Source organism: Danio aesculapii, chromosome 7 (assembly GCF_903798145.1).
Source record: "Danio aesculapii chromosome 7, fDanAes4.1, whole genome shotgun sequence".
Classification (NCBI taxonomy): domain Eukaryota; kingdom Metazoa; phylum Chordata; class Actinopteri; order Cypriniformes; family Danionidae; genus Danio; species Danio aesculapii.
The window spans coordinates 13,583,050-13,599,095 of NC_079441.1; the positions used below are offsets into that span (position 1 = coordinate 13,583,050).

The 16,046-nt window shown below is 34.7% G+C and overlaps 1 protein-coding gene across 1 annotated transcript in view; it reads left to right on the top strand.

The window, feature by feature from the left end:
• The window catches only part of mef2ab (myocyte enhancer factor 2ab), a 70,858-nt gene that overhangs the window by 19,341 nt on the left and 35,471 nt on the right, over positions 1–16,046 (top strand). Inside the window, exons 2-3 of the mRNA XM_056462606.1 lie at positions 5,001–5,185; positions 13,362–13,565. Of these exons, the coding sequence (XP_056318581.1) occupies positions 5,132–5,185; positions 13,362–13,565 (258 nt within the window). The 5' untranslated portion in view covers positions 5,001–5,131. The remainder of the gene's footprint in view (positions 1–5,000; positions 5,186–13,361; positions 13,566–16,046) is intronic.

The window sequence follows — 16,046 nt, forward strand, 5'->3', positions numbered from 1 at the left end:
TCTATCTATCTATCTATCTATCTATCTATCTATCTATCTATCTATCTATCTATCTATCTATCTATCTATCTATCTATCTATCTATCTATCTATCTATCTATCTATTCTATCATCTATCTATATATCTATCTATCTATCTATCTATAGAGAGAGAGATAGAGAGAGAGGAGAGAGAGGAGAGGAGAGAGGATGGGAGAGAGAGAGACGAGAGAGAGAGGAGAGAGAGAGAGAGAGAGAGAGAGAGAGAGAGAGAGAGAGAGAGAGAGAGAGAGAGAGAGAGAGAGAGAGATGGGTGGATGGATAGTGCTCAGCATAATTTGGGTACTAGTTTTTGGAGTTATTTTGTTAGATAAACTCCAGATTTGGCTTCAGTACTGACTAATCTAATCTATATGCACAAATATTATATTGTATAGCTTCCTATTAAGAATATGAATTTAAAAGAGAGATTTGTGAGGGGTGTACTCAGCATATGAGTATACCGCTCAAAAACCTCTCATTTATATTAATGTGTATGTTGCATAAAACATTTTATATGTGTAAAATCCAGCTATGAAATTATATGTCATATATATAATTTGCATCTATTGCCACACATCAGATTTCCATATAGAAGAATTGACAGGCGCATGAAAAAACGTGCATGTTTTTGCATTCAGCGGCTCTCCTGAATTTAAGGTATGATGGATGCTTTTTCATTCGGGATTTACTAGATCACATCAGATTTATGACGGGTTGTGTGGTGGTAGCTGTCTGATGTGATTTTAATGGGAAATAATCTATGTTAATGAGAAGCACTGTTACTGAACTTGTGCAGTGACATTTCCTGACCCATAATCCAGTGGGTTTACAGTAATACCGCCGTTGTTTACACTAACCAGCAAATCAGATTACACAACAAATCTCCATGGATGAGTTCAAAAATGTGCATTTGATTATGGTGCAGGTGGCTTTTCAGGGTCATTCCTCAGCATGTTTCTTCATCTATACTGTTTATGTGTTATCATTTATACTGTAATACTGTATAGCATTTATACAAAGTGGACAACAGAAGATTGGAAAAATGTTGCCGTAACAGTCTGCTGCAACATTCAGATGGTAGGGTCAGAATTTGGCGTCAACAACATGAAAGCATGGATCCATCCAGCCTTGTATCAATGGTTCAGGCTGCTGGTGGTGGTGTAATGGTGGGGGGGGGATATTTTCTTGGCACACTTTGGGCCCATTAGTACTAAATGAGCATCTTGTCAACGCCACAGCCTACCTGAGTATTGTTGCTGACCATGTCCATCCCTTTATGACCACAGTGTACCCATCTTCTGATGGCTACTTCCAGCAGGATAGCGCACCATGTCATAAAGCGCGAATCATCTCAGACTAATTTCTTGAACATGACAATGAGTTCACTGTACTCAAATGACCTCTACAGTCACCAGATCTCAATCCAACAGAGCACCTTTGGGATATGGTGGAACGGGAGATTCACATCATGGTTGTGCAGCCGACAATATGAAGCAACTGTGTGATGCTATCATGTCAATATAGATCAAAATGTCTGAGGAATATTTCCAGTACCTTGTTGAATCTATGCCACAAAGATTTAAGGCAGTTCTGAAGGCAAAATGGGGTCCAACCCAGTACTAGTAAGAAGTATTTAATAAAGTGGTCAGTGAGTATTTGTGATATAAGTAGGACAAGCAGAATTAGAGATTCTTTTTTATATAGTGGCCATTAGGTTATTAAATAAGTCCATCGCAGAAGGAAAAATAACAGAAATGTATCTGTTGTATGTTTTATGCTGAACACTTGTGTTCATGGAACTTGGCTTATGTTAAGGCACCTTGCTGCAATTTAGTTTCCCCATAGGAAAATAAATTTCAGTCTGAATTTGTGATATGTAGACCACAAAACCCTAAACTCTGGACGGCAAAACTTATGGCTATTTTATTATTTTTTTGCAGTTGCAAAAAATGCGTTGAATTTGGGGAGATGAGGGGGAATTGGCGGCGAGGCTGTTCAGACTGACACTGACACAAGTCATGGTGTTAATTTGTTTCTCTTAAAGACACCAATAAATGAATGAACAATTATTTGAACTGTACAACAGCACAAGCTAAAAATTAACATTTATTTTCATATCTTTTTTTATCCACAAAGTGTGCAGCTTTTGTCACTGTGTATCTTAATGGGATTCTGGAAGAACAGTTCAAGTACACTACTAGTACATTGATATTAGTATGCTTACTAAATAAAGTATACTTTTATACTTGACCTTTACTTAAGTATACTTCTTTTTCCTAAGGGTGCATTTACTGACTTACCAAGATCAGTCTTGTACAGCAAGGGGGAGTATTGCTGCTCTGACAGCCAAGTTGGGTCAAAGCTAGGGATGCCCCGATCAAGATTTTTGCAGCCAATACCGAGTACCGATTCCTGTCATGTTGATCGGCTGATACTGAACACCGATTCTAATGCTTCAAGCTTTATAATGCATTGAGCACATTTTCCCCCAAAGTATGAACCTTAAGAGAAGATCTTGCCTTACCTAAGAGAATATATCAAGGATGCTGCATATAAAACCTTAAACACGTCTCTTTAGGTGTAAACATGTCATGGCCAGAAGCAGCTTTACAGAAAATAATTCATCCATTCATTTTACTTCAGCTTAATCCCTTATTTATCAGGGCTTGCCACAGCGGAATGAACTGCCACAGAAAATAATAAAACAGATATAAATCTATTACTTCTTTACTAAAAGGAAATAGACCTATAAACTGTTTATTGCAATAAGTATTTTACAAGAAGTTATATTATTAAATATTCATGTTAAAAAATAAAGGATTATTTATCTAACAATTCCAGCCAGCTTTTGCAATATTGTCAACACAGAACTTTCAGTTTTTGTGTGTGTTTAAATGCCTAAATACATGCAGGACCAGTCAAATATATTGCTCATCTCCAACTATTGACAGCAGATCTCTCAATAAGAGAGAGAGGGGGGATTTGCACTCATGATATCTTTACTGCTCTGTTCATTTAACCGAAGAAATTTAATGCTTAGACCATCACTGTGCCTCGCGGTCTGTTTTCTTGCTCATTTACTCTCGTCGCCATGATTTCCGAGTGTTTAACTCATTTTTGGGGATCACGGAGCCGGTATAAATTTGCGGGAGATTCACAGAGCTTCCCAGAGAGGACATAAGGCTGGACGAGACACTAGATAGAGTCGATAGCTCCGCTCACGCGAGTCGCTCTAATAAACTGTAAACAGGTGGCAGTGGATCTGTATATATTTTAGCAGCTATTTGTAGCTGCAGTGACGAGCGCATCGATCGCTCACGCATCTACGTATCATTTACCTGTGTGATGGTGGCTGCTGTAGGTTATGCATAATATACGGGAGCGCACGTGCGTCTTCGGTCCTGTCAGGTGTGGCGTGCTCTCTCATTCCTATACAGCATAGAGCAGTGTTTCCCAACCCTGTTCCTGAAGGCACACCAACAGTACACATTTTCAAGCTCTCCCTAATCAAACACACCTGAATCAACTCACCAGAAGATTAGAAGAGACTCCAAAACCTGAAGTGAATGGGTGAGATAAGGGAGACATCCAAAATATGTTCTGTTGGTGTGCCTCCAGGAACAGGGTTGGGAAACACTGGCATAGAGTGTCTATGTGAACTCCACCATGCACGATTCAGAGAGCAGAAATTTGTAATCGCGTGACCATGTAGAGACAGAAATCACATGCCGTTGTGTTAAAAAGGTATTACACATGGCTATTAAGCTTGTTTATTAAAAGTTGTGATCTGGCGCTATATGAAATACAATCAACTTGATTCAAGGGGGGCGGGGAAAACCATTGGGAGTGCGGGGCGCCCTTCTTATATAATGGTAAGGAAAACACTGCTCTGATTTCAGATGTTCAAATAGTTGTACATTATGAATATATTCATATCCTAACAAACCAACTGTATATGGAAATCAAAGCTTCTCATTGACGTTTGAAATCAGAATTTTTAGCCCTCTAATATTACCCCCCCCCCCCCTTAATTTTCCCTCAATTACTGAACAAAACAGTTTTAATTACTAATTTCTAATAACTGATTTCTTTTATCTTTGCCATGATGACATTTATTTTACTAGTAAAATAATATTTCACTATATATTTTTCAAGATGCTAGTATACAGCTTAAAGTGTAATTCAAAGGCTTAACTGGGTTAATTAGGCAAGTTAGGGTAATTAGGCAAGCCATTGTTTAACAGTGGTTTGTTCTGTAGGCCAAAGGTTCCCAAACTTTTCAACCCACAACCTCCAAAATAGCAATGCCAGTGACTCTCAACCCCCAATATCCTCTGAGGTGGTTATAAATATCGAAACTCTGTATGCAATTGCCCACACACACACCAATAGGCTCATGCCTATTCTTTGTTTAATTTTTTTTTATGTATGTGAGTGCTGCTGTATCTGACACTATTGCTGGATCTTTAATATAATGTGATCACCCCAAGAGTCGCAACCCAATAGAAAAAAAAGAAAGGCTTTAACTATAAACTACAAAATCTTCAGTAAGTTATGGTTTATTAATAAAAAAATTATTTTTAGAAATCACCAAGCAACCCCCTTTTTTTGTCCCATGACCCCCCGGGGGGTCCCGACCCCCACTTTGGGAATCACTGCTGTAGACAATCGAAATAAATATTGCTTAAGGGGGCTAATGATATTGATCTTAAACTGGCTTAAACATTTTAAAAACTGCTTTTATTCTAGCTAAAATAAAATACATAAGACTTTCTCCAGAAGAAACAATATTTTAGGAAATACTGTGAAAAATTCCTTGCTTATCATCATTTGGGAAATATTTAAAAAGAAAAGAAAATTCACAGGACAGCTAATATACACTTCAGCTTTAAATCTGTATGTATGACTGGTTTTGTGGTCACAATTTATGTTTTTCTCATATGATTTCCTGCTTAACATTGATCGTCCATTTCTTGCAGGTTCTGTGGAGGTGAAGAATGCAGACAGGAGGTCTTTTCATACGATGCTGTAAAACCAAAACATAATCGAGCACAATCACCGGAGAAGAAAGAGGATTCTGATTAGCAAAGAGAAACGAAGGGTAGTGACAATGGGGCGAAAGAAGATCCAGATTACCCGCATAATGGAGGAGAGGAACAGACAGGTGAGATGAGGACATTTGCTTCACAAATACATACTGGAATATGTAATGGTGAAACATTTAGCTGGATTATTATTAATAAATTAATAATGTTTAGACTGCATATTTGGATTAAATGGAACCTAGTCTTTGTCCCATCATATTGAAAGGAATATTTTAACTGTATTATTATCTGGAAAATAAGCAATGCTTTTACCCCATTTTCTGATCTGTTTTATTTGGGGTAGTTCTTTTTTCTCCCTTTTTTGTTTAGATTTTTTTCTTTATGTGTCTTTTGAATATGTATTGATATGTCAGTATTATTGCAGGCCCGTAGCCAGGGGATTTCGGGTGGTTTTTAAAGACCCACCCCCACCGACAAAGGTCCAGAATTTGTTCCATACATGAGTTCATTTGTCCTATTTTTCACTGCTATGCTATTATAAATAGTAGAATAACCCATCGAAGAAGGTTTTAGGACCAAGCGGAATCCTCTGTTGGCTGTCGCTTTGGTGTGACTTCAGCTAATCAGTTTTGTTCAGCTAATCAGTGTGTTGTTTTGAAGTAGAGAAAGCATTTTACAAGTAACTTTTATTCTAAATCTTGGACCTTAAACTTGAAACAAAAAATGACCAACAATAGGTGTGAAGCACCAAAAGTGGCCCATATTATAGTAAATTTGAATACTAATTTGGCTATTGTTGTTATCCCTGAATTTGTTAAAGGTATGTTTTTACAAGAGAGGCTAGAAAAATTGTGAATTTCTACATTATTATTATTATTATTATTATTATTATTATTATTATTATATTCAAATGGCTAAATTCTGACTGAGAAAAGTTGAATATGCTATCCAGTTGTTACAACCTTAACAGATTCATAATAAATTTCTTATTTTTCTAATGATATATGATTTAATAAATTTGTATTTAAAATATATATACGACTGGTAAAAAGTTTGGGGTCAATTTTTTTCCCCAAAATCTTTTTAAAATAACATTATCCTAAAATTATTCTGTTCTGTTCATCAAGGCGGAATTTATTAAATGTAAAAAATATATTAAATTGTTAAATATTTATTAAAGTTTTAAATAACTGCTCTCTTGTTGTATGTAATTCAAATGAAATTATTAATCCAGTCATTATTGCTTTTGTTACCATTACCATTAATAATAATAATAATAATAATAATAATAATAATAATAATAATAATAATAATAATAATAATAATAATAATAATGATGATGATAATAATAATAATAATAATAATAATAATGATGATGATGATGATGATGATGATAATAATAATAATTAATATTACAGTGATTTCTGAAGGGTCATGTGACTCAAAAGAATTAAATGATAAACTACTTTTGAACAGTTCTTTTATAGTGCAATAACATTTCACAATTTTACAATTTGTTCTGTATTTTGATGAAATAAATGCAGCCTTGGTGAGCAGACAAAGCCTATTTTAAAACATTTAAAATCCTACTGACCCTGAACTTTTGACCAGTAGTGAATATATATTTCATATTTCTTTATTCTAAATCTTTAGGAAATGTTTTTGGTACATCAAAAAGTTTGGTTATGATGACCAACCAACAAGAGAATTGGAATAATAATATGCTTAAAATGTCAATAAAAAACAGCATTTAAGTCTCATAATTAGATAGAAAATGAGGTGAAAAACTGCCTCCACTTTTTGAGAAAAAAAAAATCACCCCTTTCACTAAACTATTAATTGTATCCAGATTAAATACTAAAGGTTACCTGATAGAGAGAGAGAGAGAGAGAGAGAGAGAGAAGTCATGGACATTCAGATTTTTAATCAGATAAAGTCATGGAAAAATCTTAGAATTTGATATATGGATTAGAGTGGGAGCTCTTTTACCTATTTACGATGGGTGCCAGTCAGTGATAGAAAGACTACTGAAAATCATACTCAAGTAAAAGTACCTTTACTTGCGCAAGCCCGTAGCCAGGGGGGGTTCGAAAGACCCACCCCTTACTGATAAAGGTCCAGAATTTGTCCCATTCCTGATCTCATTTGGCCTATTTTGACTGCTATGCCATCATAAATAGCGAAAATAACCAATCGAAAAAGGTTTTAAGACCAAGAGAAATCCTCTGTTGGCTGACGCTGCGGTGTGACTTCAGCTAATCAGTCTTGGACCTTATTCTTGAAACAAAATATGACCAATGAAAAAGTGTGAAGCACCAAAAGTGACCAATATTAAAATGAATAACTTGGCTATTGTTGTTATCCATGAATTTTCAAATGTACTTTTTTGGTTATGATGACCATCCGATAAGCTATTTCAGCTAAAATAGGGCTTAATTATGGATATTTAAATCTCAGAATTAAATAGAAGCTTAAATGAGACCTATAACTGCAAAAAGGTCCACTTTTTGAGAAAAAAGAACCACCCCTTTAATCAGGCTGGCTACGGGCCTGGTAGAGTAATAGTATCTGTTAGATAGAGATAGTATAATATCTCTAAATATTACTCAAAGTATGAGTAAAAAGTACAGTACTCATGAGTAGTGAGTATTTTGTGAAAAGCTGATGCGTTTGCATGCAATTTGTGCTTGTGTGTGTAAACGTAACATTCTATAGAGCATTTAGTTATTGCTTAAGCCTATTTGGTAATTTCAGTCATCATACAGTAGACATCCGCCATCTTCTCATCAGTGACATGCAGTCTAAACAGTCTCTGTGTTCAAATCAAATCACTTTTATTGTCACATCATCAGCAGCACGTGTGCTGTGATGAGGGAAAAGCTTAGGTGCTGGCTCCAGACAGTGCAAAATACAGATAAAGTTAAAGTGTAGTGCATGCTACATATTGATGGTCTGCAGTGAGGGGTGTGGAAGAGTTTGTGTGGGGTGTGTTAAGTGTTCATCAGCCTGATAGTCTGAGGGAAGAAACTTTCCTTCAGTCGGCTGGTGTGTGACCGGATGCTGCGGAATCGTCTGCCTGAGGGTAGCAAAGAGAAAAGTCTATGGCTTGGGTGGCTGGAGTCACTGATGATTCTCTTGGCTTTCCTCATGCACCGCCTGCAGATGTCCTGGAGGGAGGGAAGCTCACCTCCTACTACACGTCCAACAGTTTGCACAATCCTATGTAGGCCTTTCAGATTGCTGCTGGTGCTGTTACCATACCAGGTGGTGAAACAGCCAGACAGGATGCTCTCTACAGTGCAGGTGTTATTGCGTGTAAAGATTTTGTACATCTTCTTAAACACATTTTAATGCTTTAATACATTTTTAATCCATAAATATTCACAGCCTTTGCTCAATACTTTGTTGATGCACCTTTGGCAGCAATTACCGCCTCAAGTCTTTTTGAATATGATGCCACAAGCTTGGCACACCTGTCTTTGGGAATTTTTGCCCATTCCTCTTTGCAGTACCTCTCAAGCTCTATCAGGTTGGATGGGAAGCAACGGTGTACAGCCATTTTCAGATCTCTCCAGAGATGTTCAATAGGATTTAGGTCTGGGCTCTGGCTGGGCCACTCAAGGGCATTAACCAAACAGTCGTGAGGTAGTTCAGCATGATGATGCAATTTACTTTCTATGAGCGATTTGATTGGACAGGAATCACAGGACTGATTTTTCTACTCAGCCAAACCAAACAAGAAAAAATTAAGTAGTGACTGCAGGTTGAAGTAAAATAGTACAGTAAAAGTACCACTGCAACACTAAAAAATGAAAGTACAAGTACACATTTTTAAAACGACTTAGTAAATTATAATTCCTCAATTACAGTATTTTGAGTATTTGTAATTTATTACTGTACTCCACTGGTGCCAGTGTTAGCGGAGAATGCTGTAGAGCAGTGGTAACGTCCCACATCTTGCTTCATTCCGAACATACATGTCTTGTATCTGCTGAAATGAGCTGTTCGGTGTGTTTAATGAATGTGTAGGGCAGACGGCGTGTCTAAAGGCTGCTTCTCCTCCACACTGGAGCTCTTGTACAGTCGGTGTGGTGGCAGTAATTAGAGCAGTTCAGGGCTCCACGTCTCTCATTAGGACACTGGTCAGTCTGAGACGGCTCTCTCTCGGCCCCGACGGCCATCACTCACAGCTAAACCACAGAGACAAGCCTGAATTTACCCAGTCTAAATTTAAAATACCAACCAGCACCACAAACTCTATCTAGTCTGGGCGCTCTTGTTCGCTGGAGTATTTTTGGTACAGAAAGCCTTTTTTGATCAGTCATTTGCACTGGTTTACTTAGTGGTACACGGTATGTAGGAGTACAGTATTCAGTTGAAGTCAGAATTATAAGCCCTCCTGAATTATTAGCCACCCTGTATATTTTCTCATCAATTTCTGTTTAACAGAGAGAAGATTTCTTCAACACATTTCTAGACATAATAGTTTTAATAACTCATTTCTAATAACTGATTTATTTTATCTTTGATATGATGACAGTAAATAATATTTGACTAGATATTTTTCAAGACACTTCTATACAGCTTAAAGTGACATGTAAAGGCAAGTTAGGGTATTTAGACAAGTCTTGTTTAACTGGTTTATTCTGTAGACTGAAAAAAATATTGCTTAAAGGTGCTGTATGTAAGTTTTTGACTCTTCTAAAGCTTAAAAATACCATATGTTTGTAAGTCTGTCTTTGTTTTGGTTCTTTTAACCCGCCCACTGCCAGTTTAGACAATTTATGACTGCTAGTTGAGCATACACATAAGCATTACATACACATACAGCATTACACATAGTGAACATAATGTCTAAAAGGGAACCACTCAATTGAAGTCTTATCATTCAAAGTCCTGCCACTTTAAGAGTCTCTGGAACCACATTTAGGCATTTTGAATGTGTTTTTGCACTGTGACATTGGCGATAAACACTCTCCGTGTTTCGTGCGCTGCTGTAAGGATCTGGCCCTCAGCTGTGAAGTGGCAACAAGCTCGAGATTCCTCAGAGAGGGCGATAATTGGCAGGAAACATGAGAAGACCTGGCAACCCTGACAGCTGACAGCATCTGACAGTCGTGAAGAATGACTTCTTCTCATTCTATTAATGAGCACAAGCTTAGGAAAAAAACAATACAGTGCCAAAACACTTTTTCCTAAGTGTGTTAAAAGCTTGGAGATGCATTTATTCTGTTTTTTCTGACAATATGATGTAAGAAATTTAAATGGGTTTCTGTTAGTGTTGTTATTAGAAATACAATATCAATGTGATGATGAAATGATGCAATAATTAGGCAGATGCTATTATCTAAGGCAACTTGCAACAAATGAAGACAGTATAAGTAATCCAAGCAACAAAAGAACTTAAATATTTACATTTAGTCATTTAGCAGACGCTTTTATCCAAAGCAACTTACAAATGAGGACAAGGAAGCAATTTACACAACTATAAGAGCAGCAGTGAACAAGTGCTATAGACAATTTCAGGTGTGTAAAGTCTAAGAAGCAAATCATTAGTAATGTTTTTTTTTTTTTTTTTGAGAGAGAGAGAGAGAGAGTACACTTAGTGGTATAGCCAGAGAGGCAGTTACAGATTAGGAAGGAAAGTGGAGACTAAATAGTTGAGTTTTTAGTTGTTTCTTGAAGACAGCAAGTGACTCGGCTGTTCTGATGCAGTTAGGGAGTTCATTCCACCAACTGGGCAGATTGAATGCGAGAGTTCTGGAAAGTGATTTCTTCCCTCTTAGGGATGGAACAACGAGGCGACGTTCATTCACAGAACGCAAGTTTCTGGAGGGCACATAAATCTGCAGAAGTGAGAGCAGATAAGAAGGAGCAAAGCCAGAGGTCGCTTTGTAAGCAAACATCAGAGCTTTGAATTTGATGCGAGCAGCAACTAGCAGCCAGTGCAAACGGGTGAGTAGCGGAGTGACATGTGCTCTTTTGGGTTCATAAAAGACCACTCGTGCTGCTGCGTTCTGAAGCAGCTGAAGAGGTTTGATAGAATTAGCCGGAAGCCCGGCTAGTAGAGAGTTGCATTAATCCAGTTTGGAGAGAACAAGAGCTTGAACAATGAGTTGAGCTGCATGTTCAGATAGGAAGGGTCGGACCTTTCTGATGTTATAGAGTGCAAATCTGCAAGATCGAGCAGTTCTAGAAATGTGGTCAGAGAAGTTTAGTTGGTCATCAATCGTTACTCCAAGGCTTTTTACCATTTTGGATGTAGTAATGGTTGCCCCATCCATCTGGATTAAAAAGTTATGGTGTAGAGTCGGGTTGGCAGAAACTTCAAGCATTTCCGTTTTCGCGAGGTTAAGCTGGAGATGATGATCTTTCATCCAGTAAATATGTAAATAACTTAAAAGAAAAAAGATAAAATCAAATTAAAAAGGGACAAATTAAAATAAAAAGGAAAAAAATAAATTAAAAAGGGGAAAATAAAAAAAAAAATTAAAAGGGGAAAAATTATATTAAATTCAAATAAATTAAATAAAAAAAATTATTAAAATTTAATTAAAAAGGCAAAAATTTTATTAAATTTTTATTTAATTAAATCAAAATAAATTAAATTAAAAAAGGAAATGTAAATTAAAAATGATTTAAATTAATTTTAAAAAGGTAAAAATGTATTCAATTAATAAAGGAAAGAATAAAATAAAATAAATGTAATTAAATTAAATTAAAAAAGGAAAAATAAATTAAAAAGTTAAAAAAATTAAATTTAAAAAAGGAAAACGTTTAGTAAAAAAGGGAAAAAAATAAAAAGGAAAAATTTTATTAAATTTTTATTTAATTAAATCAAAATAAATTAAATTAAAAAAGGAAATGTAAATTAAAAATGATTTAAATTAAATTTAAAAAGGTAAAAATGTATTCAATTAATAAAGGAAAGAATAAAATAAAATAAATGTAATTAAATTAAATAAAAAAGGAAAAATAAATTAAAAAGTTAAAAAAATTTAATTTAAAAAAGGAAAACGTTTAGTAAAAAAGGGAAAAAAATAAAAAAGGGAAAAATTTTATTAATTTATAAAGGGAAAAATTAAATAAAGAAATTTTTAGTAAAATTAAAAGTAAAATTTTTAATTTAAAAAGGGAAAAATTTAATTAAAAAGGGAAAAATTTTAAAAAAATTAAAAAAGAGAAAAATTATATAAAATTCAAATAAATTAAAATTTTTTAATTAAATTAAATCAAAATAAATTAAATTAAAAAGGGAAAATTTTTATTTAATTAGATCAAAATAAATTTTAAAAAAGGAAATGTAAATGAAAAATGATTTAAATTAAATTTAAAAAGGTAAAAATGTATTAAATTAAAAATGGAAAGATAAAAAAAAAATTAAATAAATTAACAAAGGAAAAAAATGTAATTAAAAAGGGAAAACGTTTAGTAAAAAAGGGAAAAAAATAAAAAAAGGGAAAATATTTTATTAATTTAAAAAGGGAAAAATTAAATAAAATAAGGAAAATAAAATTAAAATAAAAAAGGGAAATTTTTAATTTAAAAAGGGAAAACTTTAATTAAAAAGGAAAATTAAATTAAAATAAAAAAGAGAAATTTTTTATTTAAAAAGGGAAAAATGTTATTAAAAAAGGAAAATTAAATTAAAATAAAAAAAGAGAAATTTTTAATTTAAAAAGGGAACATTTTATTAAATTAAAATAAAAAGGAAAAATGTTATTAAAAAGGGAAAATTAAATAATATTAAAAAAGGGATTTTTTTTACAATTTAAATTGAATAAAAAAAATATATTAAAAATAAATAAATTTTTTGTCCCTTTTTAAAATTTCCACAAAGTTTAAGGTCAGTCAGATTTTTTAAATATTCTTCAAGAAATAATTTTTTTTTTAGAAATGTGCATTTATTCCAGCCTAGGCAGCATTTATTTGATCAAAAAAGCAATAAACACTCTATTTTTGTAAAATATTATTACAATGTAAAATAATTTCTTGTGTTTTAATATATGGCAAAACTGAATTTCAGCATTATTGCTCCATTATTACTTAGGGATCCCCTCAAAAATGAGACTTCAAGGGGCTATCTCATTTAATACATTTAAATTCACATGATCCTTCATAATTAAAAATTTTAGCATATTAAAATGATAAAATTTTGCGCTTAAATGTTTGGTTTATTGCAAACTCACATCATTCAATAGTGAACAGATCTAATGACTTGAACTCTAAGTTGATCTCGATGACAGTATAAACGTTAATTTCCCATTTCTGTAATTTCTCCTGTTGTTTTCATAGGTGACATTCACGAAGAGGAAGTTTGGACTGATGAAGAAGGCGTATGAGCTCAGCGTTCTGTGTGATTGTGAAATAGCCCTGATTATCTTTAACAGCTCCAATAAGCTCTTCCAGTACGCCAGCACAGACATGGACAAGGTCTTGCTCAAGTACACAGAATACAACGAACCTCACGAGAGCAGAACCAACTCAGACATTGTGGAAGTAAGTGGCTGGACATCAGAAGGGTGAAAATAGACCCAAAAACTGCATAATATTGCTGCATAATTAAATATTATGTTAGTTATACTATGTTTTTGTAGCGCTGAGCATTGTAACCAATCACACATTCCTATTGAGCTCACGAACCAATCAGAGCTATTTAGATTAGCCAGCAGTGAAAATGCTGGAGTTTTGTTGAATGTTGATATGTTTATTTTTGCCAGCATAAGTGGTATTAACAGTGGTATAACTTGTGCTAAACTAATATAAAAAATGGACATGCTATGTGTTTGAAGACAGAAGATTACATGCCATTTCTCTAAAAATTGTTCTAATAATTAACATTTAATTGAGTTTTAATAGTACTTTGATTGAGGGGTTTATTTTGATAAATATTGGATAAAGTATTTAACAAGCAAAAAAAAGCTCAGTGGTTAGTACTGTTGCCTCACAGCAAGAAGGTCTCTGGTTCAAGTTCCGGCTGGGCCAGCTGGTATTTCTGTGTGGAGTTTGCATGGTCTCCACATGTTCATGTGGATTTTCTCTGGGTGCTTTGGTTTCCCCCACAGTCTAATGATATGCGCTATTCACCTTATTCTGCGCGTATGAGCGGGCGCAGCCATTTGAATCTTTTTGGCTGGAGACTTCCGGTCTCGTTCACTTCCATTCATTTTTAGACGTTAAAAACAGCTCGCTCTGCTGCTTCATGTTGCAAACTGATATTTTCTTATTATATTATTCTGTTTTGTCTGTATAATCATGGACACATTTGTTAGTAGAGCAAGTAGTTTGACCGTTTTCTGCCGTTTATTATTCCTAGTCATTTCTCCCATTGGGAGCTGAATCGGAAGTTCTAAAACAATCGCAAAAACGAGCGCACTTCCGCATTGAAGAATAAGGTCAATAGGTGTATTGAATAAACTAATTTGGCCATAGTGTAGGTGTGTGAATGAGTGTGAATGTATGTTTCCCAGTATAGTAGAGTTGAGGCTGGAAGTGCATCTGCTGTGTAAAACAAATGCTGGATAAGTTGGCGGTTCATTCTGTTGTGGCGACCCCTGATGATTTAAGGGACTAAGCCGAAGGAAAATTAATGAATGAATGAAGCAAAAATAAAAGTGAGGCTGATATAATGTCCTGTACTTTTAAAAATGGCACATTTGTAGGCATAAATATGACACATAAAACCAATTTCAGATTCAAATGTGGGTATAATAATAATGGGAAACGTCATTTCTGTATTTGCTGCATATTAAGGCAGCACATGAAGTTCAAAAGTAGCATGAAATATATTAATTGTACATTAACTACCAGTATTAGATCAAACTGAACGTGCTTTTCCGTTCTAAACACTACACTACCTTTTTTGTGCACAGTGCGCCTTTTATGTTGCAAGGCAATGACTGAATCAGCTGCGTATTGCGCGAGAGTGTTGCTGTTGATAATGTTGTAATTGTAATATTTAATAATATTGTGATATTCAAGATTTGTGAGTCATACAGCACCGGATAACTCAAAACAGTGACCACAAGTCTCTTCTCTATCTTCAAAAGTCTCTGTAGATGTCTTGACAACACAAACACTGCTGTCATCTCAACGGAAACCCCGCCTCTGCTTTCATTTGATTGGAGAATGAAAAAGACGCCACTGACGTAACACGTTTTTCCGCTCAGAGTTGACTTTTTTCAATTGCGAGCACACAGCCTGCAACGGCAAAAACGCAAGGCGCAGCAGGTGGTTAAAATGCGAGGCGCATAGGGCACAAATGGCTTGCTGCCGTTAGTAAATCATTCAAAAAAGGCGCCTCTCAATGTAAAAAACGTGTTCGGTGTGATCGGCCCCTTAGAGTACATTTACACTTGTGCTTTTTCATTTTTAAAGGGTATTTTAGGCTACGTTTACATAACAACGATGAAGCCAAAATGGAAAAGATTTTCCCTTGCATTTTAAAAGTTTCACATTTACATGACAATGTTTTCAAAACAATCCACGTTTGCACATCCGTGAAAATGACCAAAACACTGCATTGCTAATGTTATTTTATGGTTTGTATAACTTTTTACTTTTTGATTTATTAGCTAATTTGTATGAATTGTACAATCTAATTCGTATATTTTAAAATGATTTGCTCATCCCCCAATGATGGTTGGGTTTAGGAGTGGAGTTTGGTGCAAATCATATATTTTCGTATGACTGAACTCATTTAAATTTGTATAAATTAGCCACTAAACTGACAAAAACGTGAGATAGTTAAGTTTCTTTGTGAGATCAGGCTGGTATTGTCTATGACAGGCCACCTTGGTCTTGGAGGAACGATGTTTTGTTTCACAGTGTACTCAATCAATTCAATTCATTGTTATTTCTATAGCACTTTTACAATGTAGATTGTGTCAAAGCAAGTTCTAGTATATTAAAACTGCTTTCAGTAGTCCAGTTTTCAGTAAAAGTAGTTCAGCTCAGTGTAGTTTAATTTTCACAGCTGAA